The sequence below is a fragment of the Chelmon rostratus genome, chromosome 17 (assembly GCF_017976325.1).
Source record: "Chelmon rostratus isolate fCheRos1 chromosome 17, fCheRos1.pri, whole genome shotgun sequence".
Classification (NCBI taxonomy): domain Eukaryota; kingdom Metazoa; phylum Chordata; class Actinopteri; order Chaetodontiformes; family Chaetodontidae; genus Chelmon; species Chelmon rostratus.
This window is the reverse complement of record NC_055674.1, coordinates 10,691,123-10,704,216: the sequence shown is the minus strand read 5'-3', so window position 1 is coordinate 10,704,216 and position 13,094 is coordinate 10,691,123. Positions and strand designations below refer to the sequence as shown.

The 13,094-nt window shown below is 40.5% G+C and overlaps 2 protein-coding genes across 2 annotated transcripts; one reads left to right on the top strand and one right to left on the bottom strand.

Moving 5' to 3' along the window:
• Positions 1 to 1,552: 1,552 nt before the first annotated feature.
• Positions 1,553 to 2,766, top strand: LOC121621285 (dexamethasone-induced Ras-related protein 1-like). The gene is made up of 2 exons (XM_041957696.1): positions 1,553 to 1,823; positions 1,935 to 2,766. Exons 1-2 carry the CDS (start codon positions 1,553 to 1,555, stop codon positions 2,456 to 2,458), a joined length of 795 nt encoding a protein of 264 aa, XP_041813630.1. The 3' UTR covers positions 2,459 to 2,766.
• A 209-nt stretch (positions 2,767 to 2,975) lies between these two features.
• On the bottom strand, positions 2,976 to 4,190 carry med9 (mediator complex subunit 9). The gene is made up of 2 exons (XM_041957793.1): positions 4,098 to 4,190; positions 2,976 to 3,876 (listed from the first exon to the last, which is right to left on the bottom strand). The coding sequence occupies exons 1-2, from the start codon at positions 4,175 to 4,177 to the stop codon at positions 3,657 to 3,659; spliced, it is 300 nt and encodes a 99-aa protein (XP_041813727.1). The 5' UTR covers positions 4,178 to 4,190; the 3' UTR covers positions 2,976 to 3,656.
• Between the last annotated feature and the right edge of the window lie 8,904 nt (positions 4,191 to 13,094).

The window sequence follows — 13,094 nt, the reverse complement described above, 5'->3', positions numbered from 1 at the left end:
GTGGGTGAGCCGAGATTGAGTCACAAACAGCGGTTCTATCTTTAGACTGTCTGTGGGGTACTTCAATTAACACATATGAGGAAGTCGATACAAATTGGATTGGACGGCCTGCAGGCACCAGTCATGCACGGCTGTTATTCAGCTGCAGGGTTTCTGTCTGCTTTTTGTCTGATTGTGACATTATATACATTGTCACTTGCTTTCACAATGACATTTTTGTCTAATAGCAGACATGATTCGTTTTTTTTTTATTTTTGAAGGAGGATAATTCCATGAAACATCTTCATTAACTCTAAAGATTTGAAACGATCTGGATGATAGCGCTCCTTATAAATACAGTGTTTAACTTTTCGATTGGGAAACATCCTTGTGTTAAGACGAATCTGAACCAGATATTGTTTTCATTCTCATGAGTCCGTTGTCATGGCCTGTTTGTGTTCTATGGTGTTGTAACAATGTTTTTATGGTGTCTTCTTGGCAATTGCTGTTGAAAAACAGATTTAATTCCAAATGAAACTTTTTCCCTGAAATATAGGAAAATGTGATGTATGTCTGTTTAATTCTATGAGACTCCCCACTGTTCTGCTACTACTGATGAGGACTGAAAGATACAGTTTAATGGTTAGAGTAGCAGTACAAACTTATTTGAGATCAAATCAAATTTAGCTAGTTGCATAAGTGCTTTACTGACAACCTGATAATACAACAAATAGTGAAACTATTTGAGAGCAATAATGTAAAATGAAAAAATAAATAAAATCAAAATAGATTAAAAAAAACAAAAATGATAAGAGGACAATAACAAATAAAACAGATGAGAGGAAACAAAAACCTTTTAAAACAAGACAGTGAATAACACACAATGATGGGTTACACAGCGCCTTGGTAGACCGACACATAAAGTCGGACAATAAGGGCAAAAAGCACAGTTTCTCCTCGTTCACATGCCTCGCGTGCGCCGCCGCGCCCCCTCCGCTCTCCGAAACTCACATATTTCAACATCCTGTTGATTGCTGGTGATTGAAGATCCGGGTGAAGCCGATGGTCGAAAGCAATTCGACTGTTGCAAAAACGGTGCCTGAGGTTGCTTTTCTCATACATTAAAGCGCTGTGGTTTAGTGTGATGCACAAAGCAGAAGCAATCGCCTGAATACTGTGCCTGTGCCAGATTTAAAGCATTTCAAATCCTTTTATCCCAATTTCATTACTTAATTACGCACGAACATGTGGCGAAATGCTTAAACAATTCAGCATTCAACTTGGAAACGAGGCGGTTTCTGTCCCGTTTTCTGCAGACGAGGGTTGGACAGGGCTGACGCACAAAATACAGCCATAGTAACATTATAATTGCGGGTCTTGCTCCAGCTCCCCAAGCTGGAGCGTGACGCATGACGCATTGGGGAGGCGCGGCGAACTTCCCCCATAAATTCTCTCCTCGCTCCTCGACTGGCTTCAGAGAGACAGCGAGGTTAGACCCTCTCACATCACCGGAGAGGATTTAAACCATCTCTTGCTTTAGCACCGTCGACCACCGGGTGCAACCGCCGCAAGCATGATTAAGAAAATGTCGCCATCCGAGAACGAGTTCGACATACCGGCCAAGAACTGCCACAGGATGGTGATCCTGGGCTCCACCAAAGTTGGGAAGACATCCATCATCTCTCGGTTTCTGAACGAGAGGTTTGACGACCAGTACACGCCCACTATTGAGGACTTTCACAGGAAATTCTACAGCATCAAGGGAGAAGTTTATCAGCTGGACATTTTGGACACATCTGGAAACCATCCCTTCCCTGCAATGAGGAGGCTTTCAATCCTTACCGGTGAGTTGAGCTTTAAAACCCTTCAACCCCGCAGCACTTTGGCTGTTCACAGAGCTAATTATAATGTTACTGTTGCTTGGCATTGAACCTGTGTCCTCTCGTGTCTTCCAGGTGATGTGTTCATCTTGGTATTCAGCCTGGACAACAGAGACTCCTTCCAGGAGGTGCAGCGCCTGAAGCGTCAGATTTATGAGACCAAGTCCTGCCTGCGAAACAAGACCAAGGAGAACGTGGACGTCCCGCTGGTCATCTGCGGCAACAAGTGTGACAAGGACTTTTATCGTGAGGTGCAGGAGGACGAGATCGAGCAGCTGGTCGGTGCAGACGAGCACTGCGCCTACTTCGAAATCTCGGCAAAGAAGAACACCAACGTGGACCAAATGTTTCAGACTCTCTTTACCATGGCCAAGCTGCCGAACGAAATGAGCCCCGATCGGCACTGCAAAGTGTCCCTGCAGTACTGCGAGGTCCTTCACAGAAAGTCCTTCAGGAACAGGAAGTGCAAAGACGGGAACGCGTATGGGATTGTGGCGCCGTTTGCGCGGAGGCCCAGCGTGCACAGTGACTTGATGTACATAAAGGAGAAAGCCGTGGGAGGCAGCCAGACCAAAGAGAAGGGCTGCATCATATGTTGACACTCTTTGCCCGCGCGCATGGGACTTTCTGCGAGACTCTCCGAAGCTGAGGAAGAGGAGGCCAGCCGCTCTGCGCACAGAGCCCAAACACTGTAGACTCTGAGGCGACAGTGACACTTTGTGACCCACACTGCACTGACACATGGAGCAAGTGGCAGCTCACAGGCCTTTCGGTGCCCTTGTAGTGATGCAGTAGATGCTCTGAAAATGCTGTAAAATCTGCCTCTACATTAGTTGAGAAAAAAAATGTTTACATTTAGGTTTTTTTTTTAAAACTTGGTGGATCTTGAATGGTTGTTGCATCATGAACAAATTAGATTCTGAATGTGTATTTATTATGTCTGCGTCAACTTTTGCATAAAAGAGAAAATAAAACCACTTGTTACTTTCATAGTCTGTCTCCCTCTTCTCTTTCCTTTCAAGCAAAACACAAAGAAGTCACATAAAACACTTCTGCACATTGCAGTCAACAGTCCCCCCCTCCTAGAAAATGTCCCACATTTCCCTGAACACATCATATGTTGCCTGATAGATGATCCTGTCACTTCATGCACAGGCAGCCTACTGAACTGTGTCCATTAGGAGCCCTAAACACACTCCCCACAGCATTTTCACTACGGTGCTACTGATAACTATTTCAGCCTTTCCTGTTACCAGCTTGTAAATGTAGATACACATTTTCCATCATTGAATCACTGGATTCTGGATAAATCTCTCCAAGTCTAAAACTGAATGAATGATCGCTTTCCACACTGACAGCAGGAAAAAAGATGCTTGATTAATGATGAAGGCCACGGGATTCAATGAATGTGTACCACTAGTACGCTACTTTAAAAAGGCCTTTAAGAGAATCAGTTTTTACCAATTAATTTTATTACAAAATAGAGATGTTACAAGATATCACAGGATAAGAAAACGAAACACTGAAAAACTACATTAAATACAAATACAACTTAACCAAGTTTGCATTCTCGTAACGAAAAAGCAAAGAGAAAAAGAGGACATTGCCAGACGTTCAAACAAATCTCGAAATGCGACGCAACTGAGGAAGAATAAGTCTTTGTTCATCTAAACGTCCATCCCGTATTCATGAATCGCACGTTTATGTGCGCCATAGGCGAGCATGAAAAGAAGTCCTTCCAGCACCTGGCATGTCTGTGTGCTTCCTCCAGTCAGTACATTAACCCAGTCTTCACTTTCACGATGCTTTTGGCACGTCAAACATGCACAGGCTTTTGTATTTCTGCAGCAGCTGGTTCTTGGTACGGACCTGCTCCCGCAGCGTGGCCAGCTGCTGCTGCTGCTCCAGCGGACTGCTGTCTACCCCGGGCATGCTGGATATCTGCTCCCGAGCCTCCTGGATCTTTGCCTTCAGCTTGGCCAGTTCTTGGTGGACATCCTGGCTGTCCTTGTCCATGCTTTAAGAGAGTAAAGTGAATAAGGCAAAATGTTATTTCCACGATGTTAACGTTATGTCGTTTTGGACATTTACCTCTTTCTAAGTTAGCCTAGCTGTAACGTTAGCTTTAGCTAACAACAAGCTTAGCAACGTCACCACAAAGATTGTTTACGAGCAAAGGAGGTGACCACGGAGCCGTGAGTAAACACGTAACATAAACGAACCTGTCGGCAATCTTACCATTTGATAATATCATGAACTAAAGGCAGCAAAGAGCAATCGTCGCCCTCCTTCTCTAGCTTTGGTTGAGCCACCGCCATCACTCTTCCTGCTTCACGGCGCAGACAGTACACGTCATATGTCGCACGTTAACGTCACTCGGTAAAAGCCGTAAATGTTTTTTCAAATACGCGAAAAAGCTCCAAAAAACTTCCAAGCATTATTTATTTATTTATTGTTCCACGCAAAAAGGTCAACATTTCTTCTACAGCGAATAAGCTAAGTGAGTAAAAGATGACCTGATTTCTAAATAACATAAATTTTCTTCAATATTTTAAGCAAGATTACTTTTTTTGTTTCTTTCTTTCTGTCTTTTACAGCTTCAAAGTAACAAAAAAGGGAAAAGGACAGAAGCAAAAGTTTGGGCAACATGCATGGGCGACCCCCTTTCACAAGTACCTACTTCAGAACAAATTAGAGGTACTTAACTTGAGTATTTCCAGTTTATGAAACATTATGCTTCGCCACTAAATCTCAGAGGAAACTATTGCATTTTTTCCCCTCCACTGCATTTTTGTGACAGCTTTAGTTACTAGTTACTTTTAAGATCATTTTTTCTCATACCCTGCCTGCCCAGTGAAAACCACAGGTTTACGGATGAAGTGTTCCTTAATGGGTCTCCTTCATCTTAAAATAAACTTTAAAAACCCTCTTGGATTCGGTGGAAACACTGAAAACAGTGTTGTGTGGTTTTCATGGGACAGTGACACTAAGAACATATGATAATCTTAAAGAATATGATGCATTGATATAGACTAAACTAACCAGCAGTATATAAAGTATAAGCTCAACCTTAAACATCTACAGCGGTAAAATGCAACATATGCATGAATGCAGCAGTAATATTAACTAATTTGATTAATTAATACAAAAGCATCATTTATTAATAGTAAAAAAATGACACAATGGGTGCTTTTACCTTCTATACCATAACTGTGTGTTGCTTATAAATCTTAAGGTTTTTAATGCATTTTCAAAGTCTTATGTTTGACTAAACTAAGAGGATTTTACTCTTATTTCACTTCTTTCAAAACAAAAATAAGTGGAAGGATGGTTTCACACTTTACCATGTTTGCCTCCCTTAGTCCCAAATATAGGATTTGCAAGTCTAACTATAGTATATTCAAATGGGGAACTGTAAAAATATTATAATATAGTTGTTTTAGGGGCCATTGTGTTATATATTTTGGAGAAGCCAAATATGATTTTCTAGGTTTTAGTTATCCTGCTATTTATCAAACTTTAGCTAACACTGTTGCCCAAATGAGTTCTCTTTTGAATGAAACCCCTGATAGCCTATATTTCCCCTGAAATAGGCCACAGACGATCTATCAATACACAGAACAAACACCTCTGACCTGCGGTGGCTGAGAACGAACGCTCCGAGCAACCTCACAAGCACTTATCCCTAAATTCACCCTCCTACGTCTACGAGTGTGACATCACTTGGTGTGCATATAGAGTGAAGCATGGCAACCTGTGTAATCATGAGTGTGCGTGCCAATTCTGTGCATCAGTGAAGTGCTGTATTCAGGTCATGCCTTTTTATCTGGGTACCCCTCTTCCTCGGCTGTGTTGAAATTAGATTAATGATGTGGCGTGAAAAAGAAAACCTAACACTATATGGACAGGGGTAGCCATCGCCACTTCCTCTCTACCGTATTTCTGAGCAACAGCTTACTGCCTCTCAAACGCAGCTGGTGACATGTGCAAACGCATTCTCTCTCTGAAACGGGTACCAGTGCAACACAAATGAGATACACGGCAATACATTGTCTCTGCAAATGAAAACCCTTTTTTCATTGACCCATATTCCTGTGATATCAGGGCCTCAATCGCTCGCAGGTGTCCATCCTCTTAGTGCCGGTCAGAAGCCTCAGTAGCCTGGCGTTTTATATGGTTTTGCAATGGGCTCACTTAGTGTTTGACCACTGATAAGTCAGAGTGAGTTAACATTGATAATGGCCGTGTGTAGTATTGATTGCCTTGCTTATCGTCTGCCTGCATAAGGAGGGATTATGTAGACACCCGTGATGAACAGCATGGCAGCGTCACAGATTACATACAATGTTTATGATGTAGTTAATTCATCTAAAAGTATCAGAGGGGGACTGTCCTTTTAAAAACACACATACAGCGGCAGAGTCGGCTGCTCTCTGCTGTAGCTGTTGTAATTTTATGGGCTTTTTGATTTCATCTCTGGAACTTCTAAAACCCTCACTGACCTATATATTTTCACGTATGTTTGCATCAAAGGAGAGATTCAGCAGTTAATCCCCTCTGGCCCCCCCTCCAGCACACACACACACACATTACACACACCTGGTAAACACTGCAGGGACAAATTCTCATTAGCCACCACAGCAGAGAGACCACTGCCGTGACACAGCCAGTGAGGACCTAATTAAGAGTAGCTTCAGCCAGACTTCATTTAGATGTGAGGCTTATTGAACATTTTCTTTGGTCACACCTCCTACTGTGTGGTAGACTTACCACACTCTCATTTTCCAGGATGACCTTGAGCATTACAGGCTGCTTATACTTACAGAGGCGCTATATTTGACCCCGATTTGAATTTGTAAGGCATTATGCAGCAGCAGTGTTTTACCATTTGGGTCATGGGGAAAGCTCTGGCACCTCACATTTATGAACTGTGAAATGTGGGCCAATTCATGACCCAGCAGTCTCATCCCACACAAGCAATTCAACGTATTCGACTACTATAATTTGAATGATGTCCTACCATAACAGCTGTGTCATAGAGTAAATGAATTGCGGGGCAGTTGTGAAGGTAATAATACTTCCTGTCTGAGTAAGATAACATTAGTATGTGTGCATGACAGTTCATTTCATTGTGACTTTTGTTTCACCCTGATTCATCCTGAGCCACTCTGACCCATTTTCAGCTTGGCCACAAGACAGGAAGGAGCTTGTTTACCAGCCGACATATCGGTCACATTCACTGATATGTCTTTGACTGATTGACTGTGTGTTTTGTGTCTTTCAGCCTTTTAAAGGGAGACTAATTAGTCAGCAAACTATTTCATGAATAAAGGAAGAGAACAACAAAACCATGTCATCTTGTTGCTGTCAGCTTTGTTGACATGGCAATAAAGTAGCGAACTGAATTCTGATTCAGTTCACACTTACAGTTAACTCTCTGTTAAATTATGATCCCTCATTGGGCCGCTGTTCAGGATATTCAAGCAATATTTCATTTAGAAATCTAATGGCAGCGATGACATGAGGGTGATGATGTGAAATGAGATTAGGTTAACGGTTTTGATTATGTGCTACTTTTTTGTAATGATGTATAAATCAAAATAGAAAATGAAACTTAAAGACAAATACGTTTTGTTTTTTTTTTCTTTTCTCAGACATGGTGACAACTGCTGCTGTGCAAATGAGAAATGGTCAATGAGCCGACTGTGTATGACTTTTCCTCATTTCGACAATGAAGCATAATAATTGAACAGTGCAGCACCTGCAGACAGGCTGCAGGTTATTCTAACTATTAAAGAAACAATGATTTTTTTTCATAGAGCTTCATTGAGTTTTTTCAGTGATTCAGTCAACACAAGCGTTCTTGTTATGCTATGTGAGATATGCAGGATCTATCCGCCCCAGTTCGCATTTATATTGAAGCCCCACTGAATGAATTATTTCTGTTTCTATTATGTCTTTCTTGTACACAGTGTCATTGTAAGGCAGTCACAAAAGCATGCGGGGTAGGCTACTGTCCTTTCTTTCGAGTCTGAATTGGCGCTCCGGTTTTTAAGAAAGCGTATGTTTACATAAGAAGCCTGCACGTCTATGCCTCTAACAAATTTTAACAACAAACTATCAACAAAACACTTAAAATGAAGTCAAGCAGGAGTAAGATCGGTGAGAAAGGCTGGTTTGTGGTTTGTATAAATTCCAGCTTCTATAAATTCTCATGTTTGAACTCCAGAGATGAAGCGTAAACTTGTGCTTTATGACTAACGAGGGAGCTCTAGATGACTTTCGGGTCTGGGTGACCTCAGGCCAATTCCAGTTAAGCCCCTGTGGCCCGCCCCAGCCCAGCCCAGCCTGTGCGATGACGTGAAAAGGCCGCTGACAGCTTCCACCAGATGGGTCACCTCCCAGCCTCTCTAGCAGAGAGCTGGCAGGATGCAGATATCCTGTCTGCCGATCTGTGGTCTAATCTTAGCATGCTTCCCCATATGAACGATGGGCGAGGAAGCTGCATGTCATCAAAGCTTTCTGACAAGATAAACTTGTCTCAATTAGACACTGTCATTTTATTAAATCTAATAAATACTGAGCGGGACAGCTAAGGCCAGCTTTCCTCTGTATTTGACATGAAATGTTTTCTCATCATGTGAGTCCTGATTGCAGAGAAATTTCTTGGGAAGAAACTTTCACAAACTGTCCTTACGATGTGAAAGAACAGAGCCAGTCAGCTGCTGATCATTTTTCATCCCCAAGTCACATTTTTGTCGAACAAACAATGCTTCCCAGTCATGCGTATTTGGGGTAGTTTGGTCATCAAACCAAAATGTGTCTGGGAAATGGATCAAGATTAACAGAGTAAACCTCCATGTGCATGAGTGGTACTTTCAGTGACTTCCATTTATTTGGTCAATTCAGGCACAATTTGACACTTTACTGCAGCAACTTTCTGTTTTGTCATATTTCATTCAAAAGCTTGAAGCTCTTGAAGCTTCATATCAAAAACACATTAAATATCAATTACCTTAAATTATTCTCTGCAAAACTGAGTGATTGCATGCACTTCCTTTCACTCAGAAGTGGCTCTGACACTACTATAAGTTACCTTTTTGGTGTCATAGTTGCATTATTGCAGAGTCTACTCTCCATAATGTCAAAATCTCTGTGATTTCAGTAATAGTGAATAGTGAATTTCCAGAGAGTGATCAGTGTGACCCAGGAGTCCCTCAGCAGCGAGCTGCAGCTGGTGGCTTCTTCATGAATGTGACACACACACATACACACACGTACCTACACACAAAGCATGTCATGGAGTCAAATCTGCAAAGTCACACGCATATATCAAAATGTTTAATGTCAAATACTTTAACTTGCTGCATGCATACTGTGCATCTTGTCCAAACCCTGGGACCCCATCTGGTAGTATGAGCTTACTGGGGGACCCTGATGATGTATGATATTCAAATTAAAAGTCTGCAGATGGGAAGAGCTTACTGGGGAACTCTGAAGCGCATTGGTTTTTCAAAATAAAAGCCCCAAAAGGCAGCATGACAAACTGGCCCGTTGTGCAAGTCCCTCTTTTATTGGTCAGTTAGCTTTAATAGGCTTAGATCTTAATCTATTACACACAATAATATCTATTCACTGTCTGTCCTGATACTCACTGTCCTAATCATGATTTTATATTGCCTTCCCGATGATGCCAGACACCCATTGTCAATGCAAACACCACAAAACACTCAGCATTCATGTATTTGCACAGGAAAAACACAAGAAGTTAAAATGATGATTGAAACAAGGAAACTTGTTTACAACTTAAATATAATTTACTTTATTAACATTTAAAAATGACATACAGTACTGTGCAAAAGTTTTAGGCAGGTGTGAAAAAATGCTTGTAAACAAGGAATGCTATCAAAAATTAAGGTGTTAATAGTTTATTTTCATCAATTAACAAAATGCAGTGAATTAACAAAAGAGAAATCTATATAAAATCAATATTTGCCTTTAAAACAGCATCAATTCTTCCAAGTACTTGCACACCGTTTTTGATGGAACTTGCCTGGCAGGTTGTTCCAAACATCTGGAAGAACTAATCACAAATCTTCTGTGAATGTAGGCTTCCTCCAATCCTTCTGTCTCTTCGTGTAACCGCAGACAGACTTGATGATGTTGAGATCAGGGATCTGTGGGGACCTTACCATCACTTCCAGGACTTCTTGTTCTACTTTATGCTGAAGATAGTTCTTAATGGCGTTGGCTGTATGTTTGGGGTCGTTGTCCTGCTGCAGAATAAATTTGGGGCCAATCATACTCCTCCCTGATGGTATTACATGATGGATAAGTATCTGATGTATTTCTCATCAGTCCAGAGCGCCTGCTGCCATTTTTTTTTACACCCCAGTTACAATGTGTTTGTGCATAGTTGAGTCGCTTGGCCTTGTTTCCATGTCCGAGGTATGGCTTTTTGGCTGCAACTCTTCCATGAAGACCCCTTCTGGCCAGGCTTCTCCGGACAGTAGATGGATGTACCTTGATCCCACTGGTTTCTGCCAGTTCTGAGCTGATGGCATTGGTGGACATCTTCCAGTTTCCAAGGGAAAAAGGCATGATGTGTTTTTCATCTGCTGTCTACGTCTCCGTCTACAATCCTCAGCTTTGCCTGTTTCTTTGTACTTTTTTAAAAGAGCTTAAACAGCACATCTTGAAACCCCAGTCTTTTGACATCTTTGTCTGGGAGAGACCTTGCTGATGCAGTGTAACCACCTTTTATCTTGTTGCTGTGCTCAGTCTCACCATGGTGTTTGACCTGTTGCATAAAACTGTCCACAACCTCACCTTGGTAGCAGAGTTTGGCTGTTCCTCAACCAATTTTAAGACTCCTAAACAGCTGTTTCTGTTTCATTTACTGACTTTTTTAAACCTACGTGTGAAATTGATCATCATTAGCACATGTATGGTATAACTGGTTGATCATACACCTGACTATAATCCTACAAAATCTCTGAATGTGTGCAAGTATAGCTGTAAGAATTGATGCTGGTTTGAAGGCAAAGGGTAATTACACCAAATATTGATTTTTTTGTAGATTTTTCTTTTGTTCACTCACTTTTCATTTTGTAAATTAATAAAAATAACCTATTATTTATATTTTTGAAAGCATTCTTAGTGTACAGCATTTTTTTCACACCTCCCTAAAACTTTTGCACAGTACTGTAAATTACAAATCATAAGGGATGGAGCAAGCAAGGAAGACACAAATTGTTATTAGTAGTGGCATTAGTTTTGTACAGTGCTATGGGTAATAGCAAAATTTCCTCCTGAGAGCTGCAAAGCTCAGCTGTGACAATATATAGACCTGCACTGCCCCCAAGTGAACAATCAAGGGAAGTAAAACAATTTCCACAGTTTCACAAACAAGGCCAAATAGCTGTATTTTTGTTGTTTGTTTGTTTTTTGATATTGAGAATAAAATGGGTCTGGAAATCATAAAAAAAAGCTGACTATACATTAATGCATCATTAATTATAAATCCCGAGGATACCCCTGGAGACAGTGTTACATGTTATATATTATTTTGGCCTGTTTTCACCACATCAAACCCATCCATTGCCAAATCTGACCAATCTGAAAATTTCATTTAACGTTCCCACGTGTCTGTTAATACATGGTCCATTGACCATAATACAAACTAGAAAAAAAAAAATCTTGCATCTTCATTGAGAAAGGCCTGATTGGTGTTACTTTTCCAACACAAAGCAAATTGTGTTAAAGCCCACACAGCACCTTTATGCTCTATTATGGTTGTGTTAATAAAGTTTCCACTCCCGTATGACCCTAGTACTTGAGTTTAGACTCTGCATTCAGTGAGAATGTAAAATACTCTGAAAAAACAGTATGTACTTGTAGAACAGTTTAGTTTATTTATTCCCTTAGTGAGAAATGCAAGTTACCAACTTATGAGGGATTTTTCTTGCCAAATCAAAGCATGAGTTATTAAAGTGTTTATATGATCTAGTGGCAACGGTTACTCACATCATTCCTAATTTACTTCTTAATACTGTATAATATAATTTGTTCATTCTGATTCAACTGCTACATTAAGGCTCATCGTACACAACTCTTACATGTCACTCAAAGTCAGTGGTGCCAGTGGTGGAGGAAGTATTAAGATCCTTTGCATATGTAAAAGTACTAATACCACACTGTGGAAATACTTATCTTATTGTTAAATAATAAATTCATATTAATCAATTACTGCTGTAGGTGTTTAAGGTTGCACTAATTATCGCTACTTTATATACTGCTGAGCATTTTTAATCTACAGGAGTGCATTATATTCCATAGGATCATCATATGTTCTTGATGTCACTGTCTTGTAAGAACCTCATATGAACCCATATATATCAAAAAAGTCAGGTTTACACGAGCTCAGAAAAACAGCCCTGTTTTCATCTCTGTGACAAACGATTTTTCAGATAATCCAACACTCAATCCTTCAATTTATCACACACATTCAAAATCAACAGATCTGGAGATACATGGTTTTCACTGGACAGGAAGGTTATGAAAAATCTTCTGAAAAGTAACTTGTCATCAAAGCTGTCACACTGTAGTGGAGTAAAAAGTACAAAACTCCACAAAGATGTAGTGATGTAGAAATATTAAGTTGTTTAAAATGAAAATACTCAAGTACCTTAGATTTGTACTTGAGTACAGTACTTGGGTAAATGTACTTAATTATATTCAACACAAAACTGAGGTCCCAACAGAGACATGTGAGGCCCCAGTGGTTAGAAAAGCCTCCATGCTTTGGAGTAGAGTGTGGTATGCTGTCTATCACTGACAACATACATACACCATGTTGCCACTAGGTGGTAGGCTTTAATTAATGATACTGAAAGGGTTGAACTCCTACGAAGTATAACTTCAAAGAAGTACAGGGCTTTTTTCAAATTAAACTTTTTAAATTTATACTGTAGATGTCATTCAACCAAATACAGTCAGTAACTGACACTTTCACATGTGAGATGAGTGAGAAAAAATACTTGCAGATGCAATACGAGGAAGAAATCGGTCAAAAATAGCCGTCAACAATGACCGACATAAAGTTAAGGCAATAATCATTGGGTTCCTTTTTCAGAATATGCACAGCTTTGCACCATTCAGAATAACATTGTTTTAATTATTTTGATTCCAGACTACATTGAATATGAGTTGTTTTTGTCCAGTCAACGTCATCGA

Bases quoted from the DNA above. Each gene is read 5' to 3' on its own strand.
- LOC121621285 (XM_041957696.1), top strand. From the start codon at position 1,553: ATGATTAAGAAAATGTCGCCATCCGAGAACGAGTTCGACATACCGGCC. The intron at 1,824-1,934 runs GTGAGTTGAGCT...CGTGTCTTCCAG, and splicing joins GAGGCTTTCAATCCTTACCG to GTGATGTGTTCATCTTGGTA.
- med9 (XM_041957793.1), bottom strand. From the start codon at position 4,177: ATGGCGGTGGCTCAACCAAAGCTAGAGAAGGAGGGCGACGATTGCTCT. The intron at 3,877-4,097 runs GTAAGATTGCCG...ACTCTCTTAAAG, and splicing joins GTTCATGATATTATCAAATG to CATGGACAAGGACAGCCAGG.